This window comes from Artemia franciscana, chromosome 9 (genome assembly GCF_032884065.1).
Source record: "Artemia franciscana chromosome 9, ASM3288406v1, whole genome shotgun sequence".
Lineage (NCBI taxonomy): Eukaryota > Metazoa > Arthropoda > Branchiopoda > Anostraca > Artemiidae > Artemia > Artemia franciscana.
In genome coordinates, this window is record NC_088871.1 from 13,288,118 (window position 1) to 13,306,332 (window position 18,215).

The following is an 18,215-nucleotide window of genomic DNA, read 5'->3' on the forward strand; positions in this document are numbered from 1 at the left end:
GGAACAGCTTGAGAGATGGACTTCAAACCTTAGGTAGTGTTGGAGAAGGAATGGGAAGGGCATCGAGGCTTCAAACTTGGTTTTTGGGAAGAGGGCCATGATATGTTTTGTCTCCAGTCAATCCAAGCGGCTTTTTTTTACAATAAGAGGCTATGAGACCTAGAATCCTGGTACTTATTCATAGAATAGATACGCGATTTTTTTCTGTTTACTTGTAAAAAAAAACTAATATAGTTAGTTTTGCATTGTCAAGATGAGTATTGATGTGTGACATTTAGACAATCAAGTACATTTCTTAGCCATTCCAAACATTTTATTCACTAGAGGGAAAGATATTACAGAGACTGAAGATCTTCAAAAAAAAAGAAAAAAGAAAAAAAAGGAGTGAACACTAAAGCGCAATTAGCTGCAGGGACGGTAAAAGTATACATAGAGTAAAAGTAGCAACTATTACGACACTTCATTTCAGTAGCCTCTGTTCCTCCAGCAAGAAGTACCGAGCTTTTCAAACTTTGGCTTAAGCATAGTTTTTTTAGTTTTGTTTTAGTTTTATTAGTCTCATAGTGCAAGGAAGTGTGGATTACTCTACAATTCCATTCTGACCATTAGAATGTTTAGGGAAAATAATCATCGAGTTTATAACAAACTGGAAACTACCTACAGAAGAATAGTGTAAATGACAGGTGATGCAAAATCACATCAATAGCATTTCGTTTGCCCCTTCTCCCTAAGAAAAGCAAAATATATAAAATTCCAAAGTATTTTTACATCCAAAACAATAAGACTTACCTAAACCCTCATTGAACATCTTATTTTGGCACCCTTGGTCTTTCATTATCCAGGGATTGGAAGGTTTAGTAACAAAAATCCAGGTTCAAAATATACCTCAAATTAGGCTTCTAGAATCAAGGTGAGTCACCGCCGTTTTTAGTAAGTTTTGTTGTTTACAATAAACAACCCCTTTTTCTTCTAACAAGACCAAGAATACCAGCAAGAACTTTGCCAGGGGACAAATTTTTCAAGAGGAGGAGGGAATTTTTATTGCGAATAGTTAGATGACACTATATTAAAGTCCGTTAAAAGAGACAATAGGTATTTAGGACAATGGGGGGGGGGGTATATACAAGATCCTAGGTCTCAAAGCGAAGTTTTCACTGTGTTTCTTTTTCCAAGAGGGATGGGGGGAGTCCTCCCCTCATATCCTTTCATAGATGCCACTTATGATTTTATGACTGTGAATGCATTTATGCCCTCGTGTCTTGAAATTTATAGGCTTCTTAGCATTGATTAAATAAATAAAAACAGATTTTTTTTAACTGATAGTAAGGAGCGACATTAAAACTTAAAACGAACAGAAATTACTCCGTGTATGAAAGGGGCTGTTCCTCCCTCAACGTCCCGCTCTTAACGCTAAAGGTTTACTCTTTCTCTCAATTCTACTTTATTAAACAGTAAATAACTTTTAATTTACTGTTTTTAAAAAAAAGTTTTAATGTCACTCCTTACTTTCAGTTTAAAAAACTTGTTTTTTTTATTTCATTTCTGAACGTTTTTAAATTAATGCATGTTTTTATTTTGGCTCTCCGCAAATGAATAATTAAAACGAAATTCGCTAATTAATTTTTTTTTGCTAAATGGCTGTCTCTTAGTTTTGATCAGATTTTATTAGTTTTGATTTCGATCAGTTGCCCTCGAATTTTTCGGTTATTTAAAAAGGCAACTAGAATTTTTAATTTTTAACGAACCTTTTTATTAGTAAAAAATATTCATAACTTACAAATTAACTTACGTAACGAACTTCTATATTCATATATTTTTATTATGCACATGACGGGGTTTGCCCCCTCGTTAATACCTCACTCTTTACACTAAAACTTTAATTGTGTCCCAATTCTTTAAGATTGACCCCTGAATCCCAAAGGCTGTAGAATAAATAGTTGAAATTACTAAAAATACTTTAGCGTGAAGGGCAACTATTTAGGAAGAGATGGACCCCCCCCCCTAATTCGTAGTAATCTCTGTTCGTTTTAAGTTTTAATGCTGCTCCTTACTTTCAGTTGAATAAAATTTTCCTATTTATTTTTTCACTATTTTTTTTACATAATGCTAGAAAATCCTGCGCCCCCTTCATGGAATTTCTCTTCTCCCATGACAAATTCCTCCAAGAGAAGATCCTCCCACGTAGCCCCTCCCCTCAACCCCCCAACCAAAAAATTATCCTGAAAAGGTCTGTACACTTCCAAATAATCATTACTGTATGTAAACGCTGGTCAGTTTGTAACTTGCAGCCCCTCCCCTGGGGACTATGGTGGAGTAAGTGAGCCCCAAAGACATAGTTATTACACAAAGGCTGTAGAATAAATAGTTGAAATTACTAAAATACTTTAGCGTGAATAGCGAGCTATTTAGGAAGAGATGGACCCCCCCCCCTAATTCGTAGTAATCTCTGTTCGTTTTAAGTTTTAATGCTGTTCCTTACTTTCAGTTGAATAAAATTTTCCTATCTATTTTTTCACTATTTTTTTTAAATAATGCTAGAAAATCCTGCGCCCCCTTCATGGAATTTCTCTTCTCCCATGACAAATTCCTCCGAGAGAAGATCCTCCCACGTAGCCCCCTCCCCTCACCTCCCCCCCCCCAACCAAAAAATTATCCTGAAAAGGTCTGTACACTTCCAAATAATCATTACTGTATGTAAACGCTGGTCAGTTTGTAACTTGCGGCCCCTCCCCTGGGGACTGTGGTGGAGTAAGTGTGCCCCAAAGACATAGTTATTATGTTTTTCGACTATGCTGAACAAAATTGCAATCTCAAAATACTGATCCGTTGACTTTTGGAAAAAATGAGCATGGGAGGGGGCCTAGGTGCCCTCCCATTTTTCTGGTCACTTAAAAGGGCACTAGAACTTTTAATTTCCGTGTGAATGAGCCCCCTCGCAACATTCTAGGACCATTTGGTTGATACGATCACCCCTGAAAAAAAAAAAACAAACAAACAAATAAACACGCACCCGTGATCGGTCTTCTGATAAAAAATACGAAATTCCATATTTTTGTAGATAAAAGCTTGAAACTTCTATAGTAGGGTTCTCTGATACGGTGAATGCGATGGTAGTATTTTTGGTTAAGATCGTATGACTTTTAGGTGGTGTTTCCCCCTATTTTCCAAAACAAGGCAAATTTTCTCAGGCTCGTAACTTTTGATGAGTAAGACTAAATTTGATGAAACTTATATATTTAAAATTAGCATAAAAATCCAATTCTTTTGATATATCTATTGGTATCAAAATTCCGTTTTTTAGAGTTTCGTTTACTATTGAGCCGGGTCGCTCCTTCCTACAGTTCGTTACCACGAACTGTTTGGCTAGGACGTTGATCCATTCAGGAGAAGGTGAGGAGGACTAATAACCCCAAAAGGTTCAAAGTCTAAAGAGTATATGACAAGGAGACAACTCTATTGAATGATTAAATATATAAACAATTTCATCTGAAAGTAAAGAGTGACATTACACATCAAAACAAACAGAAATTATCGCCTTCACTAGTTAAGCTTAAGTCTAAACTTTGAAAATACTGCTCAAACAAATTCAAATTCTTGGATTTCAGAAGTTGGTTTTAAATAATTTGACAAAAGAGTTCAACTTTAGCGTAAAGAACGAGGAGTGAGGGAGGGGCATCCCCCTTCATACTCAGAATAATTTCTATTCGTTTTCGTTTTAAATTGTTTTAATTGTTAAATTGTTTTTCGTTTTCGTTAAATTCGTTTTAAATTTAAATGTTACTTCTTATTTTCAGTGGATAACCTTGTTTTTTATTTAATTTTTGACCGTTTTCATACCAGAAAATCCCCCCCCCCCCCGTGCAAAATTTCTAACGCAAAATTCCCCCAGAAACTATCCTTCCGATGGCACATTCTCCCCTTAAGAAATCCATTCTATCCATAGAAACCCTCTAACCGCCCCCCCCCCCCAAAAAAAATGATAAATATGGATAGGTGCCTCTCGATTTAGCATGGATCAAAGGGCACTAGGATAACTATCCTTTAGTGCTTTTAAAACAGTAATTGTGTTTCAAACATCCGGAAAGGGCAAGTCAATTATACATATTTATTATACAAAAAAATTCATGGCACCAAAATGTCAAAAATGGAACTGCCTATACATATAAACAAACTCACTCAGAAGTCTCACTGTAAAATCATAGTCTCCTTGAAAAAAAAAAAAGAAAGAAAAAAACCCTACAGAACAGTTTCAACTACAAGCGGCGCAACTTTTATTTCACATCAGTTAAGAGAATTTTATAGGACAATTCAGTATCTGAAAGATTATATTTGGGACTAAAATGGTGATTTTTTTTTATCAACGTTATAAGTAATGGACAGTTTTGATATTCGTTTCTTAACAAAATAGCGGATCTGAAACAATTATGGAGATTTACACAGCACTTTTTCAAGCAATATCAACACAATTCTATTTAGTAAACGAATTTCACTAATAGACAAAGCATAACTGAACGTTGGGTGGAGTGTGTGGTAGCAAGACACCATCTAAATTAACGAATTCAAATTATTGAAGTCTGAAAATATACATTTGAAATTAAGAAGTCCCTTCATCATTAACCTTTTCAAATAAATCATCTTTTAAGCCCTCTCTCAAATTTTGCAAATGTACATATTATTTTTAACTAACTTTTAATTATAAAAGTATACAAAAATAAATAATTAACATATAATTTTGTATTTGAGTATTAAATGGCTGGTGACAAAGAAAATATGTATCTTCAAACTTCTTTTAGAGCGGGTGGGGGGGGGGTAAGCATTATCAGAAAAAAGAGCTCATAAGTTGCTTTTCATTGCCTACATTGCTTTTTGCAATGTCTTCATATTTCCCAACAGAACTAGCTTTTGCAAAACCGATTCCAACTGAAAAAATTTATAATCTTATAATCTTTTATAATTTATAATCTTAACAATATATGTGTAAAAAAATAATAGTAAACCCATCAAAATACAAAACAACTTAGATTTTTGCTCATTTTCTTTTATTAACCACAGACCAACCTGAATCTATTAATAAACAAAGTTATTTCACTCTAATCTCCCCTTCAACCATGCCGAATCCACAGGGAATCGCCCCTTTACAACAAGTTTGTATGTAGAGTTACTACAAAGAACAGGTTGACTATCAAACACAGCTACAACACAACAAGCACCCGTTTCTACAAATACAGATTTAACAACTAAAAGATAATCTTTTGAATCAAGGACTGAAACAGTTGTCAAACATTCAGTACCAATATTAACCTTTAGATGACAACTTACTAGAAACACTGACTGCGGTACTTGAAACACTTGAGTTAGACCATCATAATGTCGCATTAAATAAGAAGGACGTAAACTGAAAATGTGTATGTTTATTCTGATTGTGACATGGTTAACTACATATTTGGTCCGTTTAAATAACTTTCGGCTTAAATGCCAACTAGGGGGGATGATAAATGATTCCTTGAAATGAAAGAAGTCAGATTTTTCCTCATCCGTGAGCAATTCAGAGCGAGCTGGCCCATCCAGAAATTCTTCAATATCCATTTGTAGAAAATGAACATAAGGTATGAGGCTTCGTGCCTCCTGAAATTAAACAGCCGAAATAGAACACAAGGTATAAGTCTTCGTAATTCCTAAACACATTTAGTTGAAATAAAGCATAATGTATGTTCTAAAACATAAATGTGTATGCGTCCTTAAGCATATAGAAATATAAAGTAACAACTGAACATTTGGTATAAACCTTCATCCTTCCTGCAATTAAACAGTCGAGTTGAATTAGCTTCATTTACGGTACGATAACATTTTTTTCACCATAATAGGAATGGCATTGACAATAAAATTTTTAGATGTATTATTCTTTTATTTTATCCTCCTCTCAACTGTTCTATGGACATTTTATTAGTTTTCTTTATTTTGGGCAATCATAAGGGCAAATCCTCTTTCAAAAGCATGCTTGATAAGGAAGCAGTTTTTACTTTTCTAGATTCTTCTTTTACTACTAAAATGATTTTTGGATTTATGTTAGAGGAGAATTCATTTATTCATTCAAATTCAGAATCGTTCCATGCGTGTTATTCTAAAAGAAATTCTAGCATTATATGCATAAAGACATGTGTATATGAATGCCATCTTTTATTCTGTATTAAAAATTTGTATCAATGAGGGTACTGTTACCCTGAAACACACTTTATATGGCTAAGATTTATGTGCTGTGTGCAAGTTTTTAATATGTTGTTTTTCTACAGTCCTTTGGTTTTAATAGCCCAATTAAAGACGACAATTTTGCCCTCACTCGACGGATGAAATTCAGCCGTGTCTATATACTCAATCTTATTTTGGAATTTACTTTGTGATTTTATTTTAATTCTTAACTGAAAACTAGGTTAAAAATACGTCAGACACGTGCAAAATTAGGAAAGTTTTCCCATTTTAAGTTTGGGCCATTTACCAAGAAAAAATGTAAATAATGACATGATTCTGCTTTGGAACACAGATTGAACTGATAATAATGAATTCAATGACATAAATATCTTGTCCTGTCAGCGCGGGCTACAGCTGTAAGCTTATCGCAAAACTACATGTTTTTCAGGGAACATAAATCTTAAGCCATATAACAGTCTAATTTCTTAGAATAAACGATAATATAGAATTTTCTTACACTTTTTATGTTACTTTAAGTCATAGTTTTTTTTTTTTTTTTACCTTGCCAGTACTTCACAATTACTCATAAGTATCCAAAAACCACCAAATAAACTCAGAATCACCAACAACTAATGCAAATTTAAAAATTAAAATGCACATAAGTCACAATGTATATACAAATTATGCACATAGCGTAATTTTGTCTAGCTGGTGACAAGCTTTAAACTATTTTTTAGGGTAAAAAAGTGGGATCACTTCAAGCAAAGATTCAACCCATCTACCAAATACTACCGTCAAATAATTTACATTAGCTTTTGTATTCTAGAAGAGCGTTAAAAAATAAAACAAGAAAAATAAAACATATCTTTATAGTTACGTTCAAAAATATCAAAGTATAATTTACAATTTTTACGCTCAATTGCAAAACAGTGCAACTTATATATGCTAATGAAGGAACAAGAATGATAGGAAAAGTATATGAAGCTTCGCTCGGTTCCTGGTAATGATACTGATATTTCATTAACGGACAGTAGGGTCCAAATTCCTTGCAAGATTTGAAGAACGGTTAAAAATTAAATTAAAAAAACAAGTTTTTTCAACTGAAAGTAAGGAGCCACATGAAAATTAAAAACGAACAAAAATTATTCCATATTTGAGGGGGGGGGGGCTTCCTCAGCCGTCATTCTTTACACTAAAGTTTGACTCTTTGTCACCATATTTTAAGAGACACTGCTCAAACACAAGGGCCGCTGATTCAGAAGTATCTACAAAAACATTACGACTTGAACCGTATAAAACGTGGCTAGAGGAGATGTTTCATTGTGTATTGAAAGATTGGCTATAGCTTGGGTTAATTTTGACAAAGCAAAAATTTAGGGTCATCCCAAACGTTGGTCAAAGTTGAAATTGATGTCATTGTACTTTGTCTCGCATTAATTTTTCCTCAAAATCGGCTACATAGTTTTTTTTCCTGAAAACTGGCATATTAACATTTCTGGCCACAAAAACGATCTATTATGTCACAACTTTAAGGAAAAATTTGTATTCCAAAGGAGGTTGCATCGAACCGAACCAAACACGAAGGGATAACACGATAATTATACTATTGCGTAAGTAAGATATTTAGTCAAATTACAATTGAATAAAGAACGTGTTGGTATATATGACGTCATGCGAAATTACACAAGGTTTTGAATGAATCCGAACCACTAAAGTAAAAGGTATGGAAAAAAGTCAGAGGTAGGGTATTCACACAAATGAAGCGCAAACAAGATCTGCGGCTCGAAGACATGTGACAATCAGCATCACAACGAATGCATTGAATCGTAGATGATATCTGCGGTTAGAAGAGAAGCAACAGCGAGAATCACAACAAGTCCCAGAAAAAAAAATACAATAAAATAGATGATTCTTTGATGCATTAACAAGAATGAGGAATTGAATTCACGTCAGAATTTCTTAACTCAATCGAAATTGTTCATTTGACGCTCCGTAACTTTTAATTTAAAACATAACGAATATAAATACTCCCTTTGAACGAGCAACTGTGTATTTATTTACGCATTTATGATGTTTTCCTGAAAATGATTTTGAATGAATCCGAACAGCTAATGCAAAAGGCATAGAAAATTTCTGATGAAATGATCCACAAAATGAAGTGCAAATGAGATACGCGACTAGAAGATATGCAACGACAAGTATCACTACGAATCTCAAATTAAAATATTGTACAACCAAATCTGCGGTTAGAAAAGAAAAAAGACAGCAAGAATCACAAGAGTCCGAGAAATAAAAAAAATCTTAAAAAATGCATGATTCTTTGATACATTAACAAAAAGTAAGAATTGAATTCTCGACAAAATTTCTTAGATCAGGCTAGTAAATAATTAGGGAATCAAATATAAACAAGTCTCACTTAAATTTGAAGATATCGACCAGTATTAAATCAAGAAGCATTAAATTTTACATTGTAGTATATTAAATTTTTAGTATTGATCAGCTCTAAATTACATTGCACATTTGTGATTGAGGTAGCATAACATGTCTCAAAATTAATTCTATTTTTCGAGCCTACATTTATTTCCTCTCAATTGGCTAATTGAAAAGATGGGTGTAATTAAAATTATGAGAAAAAGCAGAGAACAGAGAGGGATAAGGAGATAGAAAGAAAAAGAGAAAAAGAGAGAGAGAGAGAGAAAGAGAAGAAGAAATGTACTTACATCGTATCCGTGTTGGGTTTTATACCTTTCAATAAAATTAAATAACTGGCTTTCATTGTCCAAAGATAAATTCGGATTCGAAATTAGCGTGGTCAGTGTTTCCAATGAGCACTGCAGCGCTTTTTCACTCAATGCTTCTGAAGAACCATTTAGAAACTTCTAAAAAGGGAAAAGAAAAACAAAGAAGGTAGGTATAACAATTCCAATTCTCCAATTAAATTCATTTTATTTACACTCAAATACCAAAAACATACACAAAACTTCCATGAAGTCCTGTTCATGAGAACCGTGTCCTTTGCGGGAGCGCATGACATTTATTTAACTAATCATCAACAATAATACACATCTCCTACCCTTCCCTCCCCCCACCCCTATCAACTAATAATAATAATAATAACCTATACATATTTATTAAAATACTCCAACTTTATATATTCCAAGATATATTCCAACTTTGCCTAATTTTCAAAAAGATAATTTTTCAATCTATTTTTAAGCAAAAACTGGCTCTCCGACTCCCTGATTCTGTCTGGAAGACGATTCCACACCTTCAAACCCGACTTTCGCACACAAAACTCACTTCGAGACGACTCCAATATCATTGACTAGTAGACTCACATTTCTCGTCTCATACTCACAGTAATAAAATAAAATTTCTAAAATATGAAGGGCACAGTTGATTTAAATTCTTATAAAAAAATACACCAATCTGGTGTTCATATATCTTTTTTACCGGTAAAATACATAATGACTTAAAACAACTAACCGTATCACTACAATTAAGACGTTCCCCTAAAATACGAAGAGCTTAATTTTGCATAACCTGTACTTTCTTAAAATTTGACTCAACATTGAAATTTGAGTCACCTGTTGCGATTTTCGATGACAAAATTTCACAATGCGGCTTAAAATTACAATTTATATCCAAATGAAAACCAAGATATTTACAATCAAAAATTTTTATTACTTCTGAACCATCAAACATCAATTTGAAAGCATTATTTACAATTCGACCAATCCTACAGAAATTTTGTTTTACTTTTACTAACAGACAAAAAGCTTGCAGACTTCAACGTTAGTAGTTGAGAAACTGCCTGGTTCTCCTTTTCTCCCAGCTCTTCAAGAGACTTCGCAGTGACGGTAAGCGCTGTATCATTGGCAAACGTGGTTAAATCTGCTTCCGATAAATGGAAACGTAGAGTATCAACATATATAAAAAATAATAGTAGTCAAAGCACAGAACCTTGTAACACACCGCACACCAGAGGAAATAACTTACTACTTAAATCAACAACAACTACTTTCATACTTCTTCCATATAAATACGACTTGAACCATTCAATCTGTATACTACAAATCCCAAGCGTGGACATCCTGTTCAACAAAACTTGCGAAATCAACAGTGTCGAACGCTTTTCTTGAACCTACAAAAATTGTCATTGGAATAAGTCCCTTTTTGAGTGCACCATTTACAAGATCCATCAGGTGATGTAATGCATCAGAGGTTGTCTGTCCTCTCCGGAATCCGTACTAGCTTTCAGAAAGCATGCCGAGTCCATCCAGGTAACTGTAGAGGCGTTTATGTGCAACTTTTTCATACAGTTTTGCTATAATTAGTAAAAGCGATGTCGGTCTATAGTTTGTTCGGTCTTTTTTGCATCCTCCCTTGTTAAGAGGTATTAATTTTAATTGCTTGATCTCACTAGAAATCTTTCCAGTTTCAAAAGAAAAGTTAATGAGGAACAAAAGGCATGACACGATATAATTCATTACGCTTTTCACAGCTCTTAGATTCAGAATACCTGTCCCTGCTGCGTAAGATTTCAGATCCTTGATTATTTTCATCAGTTCATTCTTATCACACTTATCAAATCCTAACGTGTGTCTTTCGCCTCTTGTATCATCAAAAAGATTATCCAAAAGAAATCCCTGTTAGCTTGAACATCTCTCTTAATGTCACTTCCAATTTCTAAGAACAACTTACGTCCTTCTCATATCCCCCTGTTTTTCTTTAAACGCTTCACCGTAAAACTCTTTGCTGCGCTTTCGTCACATTTCCTTTGTTTCTTTTTTTCAGATTTACTTTGTTTCTGAGCAGTTTAAACTTTGTAAAGTTCAGATCAGATAGGCAATTCAAATAATTCTTGTAAGCATTATTTCTCGATTCAATCAAATCAATAATCTCTTGTATGATCCAAGGTTTTCTCTTGGTATCTTAATGATGATTTGCATATTTGAGAGGACAGCATTCATCATATATCGGAACGAGATCGTTCATAAACTTTTCAAAAGCAAGGCAGGCTTCCTTTTCCTTGTAAATATCGTCCAACAATATAACGCTTAAATTTTCAGTAAATTTTTCAAAATTTTCCTTCTTGGTTTCTCTCAATAAAATTTTCGTTTTCTTCTGCTTCAACTTAGTATGCATATTCGGTATCGAACATATTAGTGGTAAATGATCCGACGCGGATTAAATCGCCACGTCACAATGGCAACTCAACTATTGATTAGAACATCAGATACAAAAATATTGTCTATCAATGTCACTGATTCATCACTAATCCCTGATGGAATCAAATTCACTGAAAATACCTATGCGAAATCATACAACTTAAACAATCTAAATTAAAACCATTACAATTAAAAAGATTAAAATTAGAATCACCCATTATCAAACACTGCATATCATGCACGCATCCCATTCTATCCATAAAACTCTCAATCTCAATCAACGGATTAATTCGATAATGAAACGATGAGCTTTGTAAAATAAGGGTAGAAATGGATAACGGTCACAAATAAATGCTGAAAATAATAATAAATAAAATTAAAAAATGAACTGAATAAATATCATCCAGTGACAAAATCCTACGGCCGGTCGTCTTACCTGCTAATTTCACATATATACGTCCTTTATTGTATTGTATCAGATTAACGACACTTCTTGACTACTAATGTCCCTGCGTCGGCCCTGCGGTGCATTACTGCAGCATGATTCGATCTCTGGGTCCCGTATTACCAAGCTAAGGTCAAACCCACTGCGCCACCACAGGACATACGTCCTTTATTCGACCAAACATTCTTATTTTCAAATAAACCTTGTCAGCCACTTCAGCAGACCTAAACTTTACAAGGACAGGGCTACCTTATCAAGCTTATTATGGTCGGGGCTCAGCTTGAATCGCAACACATTAATAATATCAGGTTCCAAGATACCAATGAGCTCCATTTTTGCGTGAATAATTCCAAGCACTGCATTTTTTACTGTTAAACCCGGGCTCTGTTTAACACCAGCAAAAAGAAGAGAATTAAGCTTCGATTCGTGTTCCAAATCGTCTAAACTGACTTCAATCAATGACTCCGACTTCCACCAAAAAGAGCGGATCCGGTCCGATTATGTCAGTCACCTATCTTGGACTTGTGCTAATTCTTTCCACCAAGTTTCATCCTGATCTCTCCGCTTTAAGCGTTTTCCAAGATTTTTGGTCCCCTTCCCTCTAATGACACTGGACCCGGTTGGGATAAAAATAAGAGATCTGACTTTCGAGGTCCTTCTAAATACGATATTTCATTAAGATATGATCACTCTTTCGCAAGTTAAAAATACCTCATTTTTCTAATTTTTTAGAATTAACACTCACCCCCCCCCCCAAAGATAGCAGATCCGTCCCGGTTATTTCAATCCCGTATCTAGGACTTGTGCTTATTTTTCACACCAGGTTTCATCCCGATCCCTCCACTCTAAACATTTTACAAGATTTTAGGTTCCCCCCCCAACTTCCCCTTCACCGGATAAAGTCGAGATTTGATACAAGAGTTGAGACATGATATCCTTCCAAACATCAAATTTCATTCAGATCCGATCACTTCCTCGGAAGTTAAAAATACCTCATTTTTTTTTAATTTTTCAGCCCCCCCCAACTCCCCCAAACAGAGCAGATCCGTTACGGTTATGTCAATAACGTATCTAGGAATTCTACTTATTTTTCCCACCAAATTTCATCCCGATCCCTCCACTCTAAGCTTTTTCCAAGATTTTAGGTTCCTCCCCTCCAACTCTCCCAATGTCACCGGATCTGGTCGGGATTTAAAATAACCGCTCTGAGACACGATATACTTCCAAACATCAGGTTTCATTAAGATCCCATCACCCGTTCGTAAGTTAAAAATACTTCATTTTTTCTATTTTTCCAAATTAACTGGCCCCCCCACTCTCCCCCCAGATGGCCAAATCGGGAAAACGACTATTTTTAAATTAATCTGGTCTGGTCCCTGAAACGCCTGCCAAGTTTCATCGTCCTAGCTTGCCTGGAAGTGCCTGAAGTAGCAAAACCGGGACAGACAGACCGACAGAATTTGCGATCGCTATATGTCACTTGGTTATTACCAAGTGCCATAAAAAGTAATGAACCAAGCCCTGTGGTATCCCATATTCTATCTCCTGGAAATTGTATGTGCTCTCAGGCAAAGGAATACCAGGATAGAAATCCCGGTTTTGCTATGAAACGGAAGTCTAGAAATTATGCACGAAAACATAGTTAAAAGTTCTACACCAAATCTTATAAAATTAACCGGCACTTGTATGAAATGTGGACGACCTGTCTGCCCTTGAGGTTTGCTGATGAACCATCAAAAGCTCAATTATGACATAACTTGATGGTGTTACATAGGAAATTTCTTCGTCGAAGATGAAAGTTAACGCAAATAGTTCGTCAGTTATAACAGTTAATATTTTTTCAATTCATACCCCTCTTTTAAAAATCCCATTCCTCCCAAAATCTGTGTCGCATGCATTAAACTACTTGAGGTGACAATTACTGCTGACTTGAAGTGGGACCCCCATGTTCAAAATATCCTCAAACAAGCTTCTCCTTCCATTTCCCTTCTAAAACTTCTGATAAAGTTTTCTTGCCCCCCTAAGGATCTTCTCCAACTTTATTGTTCTTTTTTTTTCAGTCAAAACTCAAGTATGCTTTTCCCGTGCGGTTAATCGATCTTTCTTCAGAGCATATCTATGTGATTAAAAATATCCAAAAACGAGCACAATCATAAATGTTGAAGGAAACGTCCATTATCATTATTTACAAGGTAAGTTCAAGTTCAGCACGTTGACCAAGAAAAGATAACTTCTATGCCTTCGTTTTGGCACCAAGATCTTGGGTGTTCCCCGATTACGTTCTGTCATCCCCAAACCCCACATTCCCGACAGCAACAGACCGTCCCTTACCGCCCCGCTAAATATGAGAGATACCACAAGAGTTTTGTTCCACTGTATAATAACCTGGAGAACAAGTCATGAATTTTATTGTTATCCTTTTACGTTTTATTTTTGACTTTTTAACTAAGTGTTGATTCTTTTTTTTTATGTATTTGTACATACACGTAGTATGTATTTTTTACAATAAATTATGTTTGATGTGAAGGTTAGGTTCTTATATATATATACATCTATATATATATATATATATATATATATATATATATATATATATATATATATATATATATATATATATATATATATATATATATATATATATATATATATATATATATATATATATATATATATATATATATATATATATATATATATATATATATATATATATATATATATATATATATATATATATATATATATATATATATATATATATATATATATATATATACATATATATATATATATATATATATATATATATATATATATATATATATATATATATATCTTCTATATATATAAAAATAAGTTGTCTGTCTGTCTGTCTGTGGATCAGGTGACGTCATGTTTCTGTGTCGGCTGACGTCATGAAGTTAGTTGTCGTCATTTTTGCTATGACGGTGACGTCATTAACGGTATTTGAGACATTTGTTCACGGAAAAATGTTTAAGGGAACCTCAAAGAGAAATTACAGACTGGGACACCCGGACACAAATCACAACCGGGACACAGGGAATATAAATGACGACCGGGACACAGGGACACAACTACAACGGGGACGCCGGGGGCACAGGCGGGATATATAAATGACGACCGGGACACAGGGATTGTTCGAATAGAAATTACAGACCGGGACACCGGGACACAAATGACGACCGGGACACCGGGACACAGGGAATATAAATGACGACCGGGACACTCAAAGAGAAATTACAAACTTGGACACCGGGACACAAATGACGACCGGGACACAGGGAATATAAATGACGACCGGGACACAGGGACACATCATTAGAATAATGAGGTATAGATCTGAATACGGATTGTTTTTCCCATGGACAATTATATGTTGCATGTTCAAGAGTCAGTAAACCTGACAATCTATTTATATGCACAGACAATGGGACAGCGAAGAATGTTGTATATTCGCATGTTTTACGTAGTTAAAAACATATATTTATATCTATCTCTATTCACAGGTGGGACACAGGGACACAACTACAATGGCGCGTAACTAATATGACGCGTAACGACTTACGCGCGCGGGGGGGCTTGGGGGGGGCGCGAAGCGCCCCACCAACTAGGTGTTGGGGTGGCGCGAAGCGCCACCCCAACAGCTAGTATATATATATATATATATATATATATATATATATATATATATATATATATATATATATATATATATATATATATATATATATATATATATATATATATATATATAACGAAAAGAGATATCACCAATGCAACAGCAAAAACACATAAAAAAAAGAAAAGAAAAAAAAGGAGACAAAAGGAGAAAAGGAAGACTGTGTTAGCTACATTTTATTCTGATATTATGAAGTAAGAATTGTGTTCTGACTTAACACAGTCCAAATACATACTCCCCTAATGTCCCTATATATAGTCTAAATTATATATTTCCCGTCTATTCTCTTTCTGTCACTTCTCTTTGTTTTTTCTCACGCTAAGCTGAAAGAAACTAGTGAAAAAACCGGTTCACCGTGCGTCAATGCATGAAGAACTTGAGAGGTAGGTGAAATATTTTCCAAGTACCAGTTAATACATTATCCTAGTAGAGCAATCTAACTGGAATAGGTAAAGGAAGTAGAAAAAAATAACTTACTCTCATAGCATAATTGGCTAAGTAGGGCTTGCAGAGAACTTGAGAAGCAAGCTCATACATTAAGGCAGCATTTTCAGGCGAAGTTTCTGAGAAGAACAGTGCCAACACTCCAGTTTCTAAATTGGGACAAATATATTTATCAGCCAAAGAAAACAGGCACAAAGCAGATTCTGCATTTAGTGATAAAACACGAGAAAAAACACATTCTGACTGCAGAACTCTGAAAAAAAAAGGGAAATGAACAATATTGAAGCGGTAAACTTCTAACCAGATGATACCGTTGTATCAATGTTTTCATTATAGGCCTCTTAAAGACCTGATAGCCAACCCACTCACTTAAATATAATAGCGAAAAAAGTACTAAGATGCTTAATAGAAAGAAGAAACGGTATGGATGCAGGGTTGGTCCTCTACATAAGGAAACAAGTTAAGAAAAACAATTCTTACTTCATATTATGGAAAACAATCCTACTTAACATATTTCGCAGGGTGAGAGCCATTATCTTCACTTCTTTCACTTTTGTACAAATGCTGATAATTTGGGTTAGGCTAGTTTTGATTAATTAGAAGACACTTGAGTGTCAGTTTATTAACGATTTTCAAGACTAAAAAATGGACAAAAATATTAAAAAATGTGAGAGAAAAACTGGAAAAAGAAGGAAAGAAGTGAAGATAAAGGTTCTCCCCATGGAAAATATATTAACTATGATTATTCTGCATATTATGAAGTAAGAATTGTTTTCTTAACATGCTACCTTATGAAGAAAACCAACCCTGCATCTATACCGAAGAAACGACTAGAGAGTATTGAACTGGCCAATGATTGTCAAAAGACAACTCGTAGTTTTTCAATCATTTCAATTATATGTTTTTGTTTTTTATTTTAATCTAATGGCTACAAACCTCTTAGCCAACCCACTCATAAAAAAACGATTAGAGAGCATTAAACTGATCAATGATTGTCAAAAAATAACTCGTAGTTTTTTTTATTAAAATTTTTTAATCTAACGGCTGAAGTGCCTCAACTTGTTTCGCGAATATTTCTCATAATGAAGCCAAAAATTATACTTATCCAATGCTAACATTAAATCAACTATCTCGTATAGAAACAAAGATGGGTAAACATCAGAAGTTCTCTGATAAAAAATTGAATAAGATAAAACACGAGATATCACCCTAAAAAGATCCAATACCTCTATTCAGCCATCTGAAATTCAGTTTAATCAGTTTAGTGAAAATACAAATTTCAAAAGTAACAACTGATGTTTGTTATTCATTGTCAACTTCATTAGTGGTCACAATTTTTTTCTTAGCTGATGGATGAGACATAAAAGACACAAGTTCGTTTGGAAGAGACCTACAGGCTAAGTTTATGCTAACAGCAGTATATAGTATTTCCAGTAAAGCGTAAATAACGCTTGTGCATTGAGGCGAGATAAGAGTCCAGACTTCATTTTTGATGATTTCTGTTCATTTTTGTTTAGCATAACTAATCATTGTAACTTAAGTTTTAATTTTTAGCTTGAACCTAAAACAAAAAGATTTAATGGAGTCCCAGTTGTATTCTGTCCGTTTTAGGTTCTGATAATGCTTTTCAATTTTCTCTGCAATAGTTTTTTAAAATAATAACTACATAAAGAGTGAACAAATACCTTTGAATACTAAGAACAACAACCAAACTGGGTATGTACTAGGCCAAACAGATTTCGATGCCAAAGTATTTCAATTATATTTAAGGCCAAATAATTATAATATTAATCAAATTTAAACTGTTCAGTACACTTACTCGATAAACAGGGAGAAAACCTCAAAATTCGTTTCTTCGACTACTTCAAGATTAGAAATGACGTTATTCTCGAACATTCTCCATTTAAGTGCAGCAGCCAGTACTGCACTTTCACAACAAACCTTATCAGGATTTAAGACCAGAATCTGAAAAATCAGCACAACTTGATATCTAAATACTTGACAAAATCTTCAAATAAACGTTTCAATAGTCAAAAACAAGTTTAGCCAACGAAATTCGTAAAACCATAACTTGTTATAATAACTTTATAGCAAACACCAAGTCGTAAAGTATGTAAATTCATAGACTATTGCGCCCAATAAGGCTCCTAGTTTTCTTCAAGTCAGCCCAAAGGAGCCTATCAATAATCCTCAATTTTAATTCATTTTAGAAACATAAGTAGCACATAAAAGGTGGTACATTACAATTTGTATATTTGCAATTAAT

At 34.3% G+C, this 18,215-nt stretch overlaps 1 protein-coding gene across 4 annotated transcripts in view; it reads right to left on the reverse strand.

Moving 5' to 3' along the window:
* LOC136031024 (uncharacterized) overlaps nt 1–18,215 on the reverse strand; it is a 38,783-nt gene that overhangs the window by 2,375 nt on the left and 18,193 nt on the right. For 3 of the 4 annotated variants that reach the window (XM_065710205.1, XM_065710208.1, XM_065710207.1), the window contains exons 3-6: nt 17,769–17,914; nt 15,983–16,202; nt 8,907–9,065; nt 4,092–5,625 (exon numbers count right to left, since the gene is read on the reverse strand). In XM_065710205.1, coding sequence (XP_065566277.1) covers nt 5,086–5,625; nt 8,907–9,065; nt 15,983–16,202; nt 17,769–17,914 — 1,065 coding nt within the window. In that variant the 3' untranslated portion in view covers nt 4,092–5,085. Of the gene's footprint in view, nt 1–4,091; nt 5,626–8,906; nt 9,066–15,982; nt 16,203–17,768; nt 17,915–18,215 lie in introns of those variants that run through there. The other variant, XM_065710209.1, reaches the window with a different exon arrangement.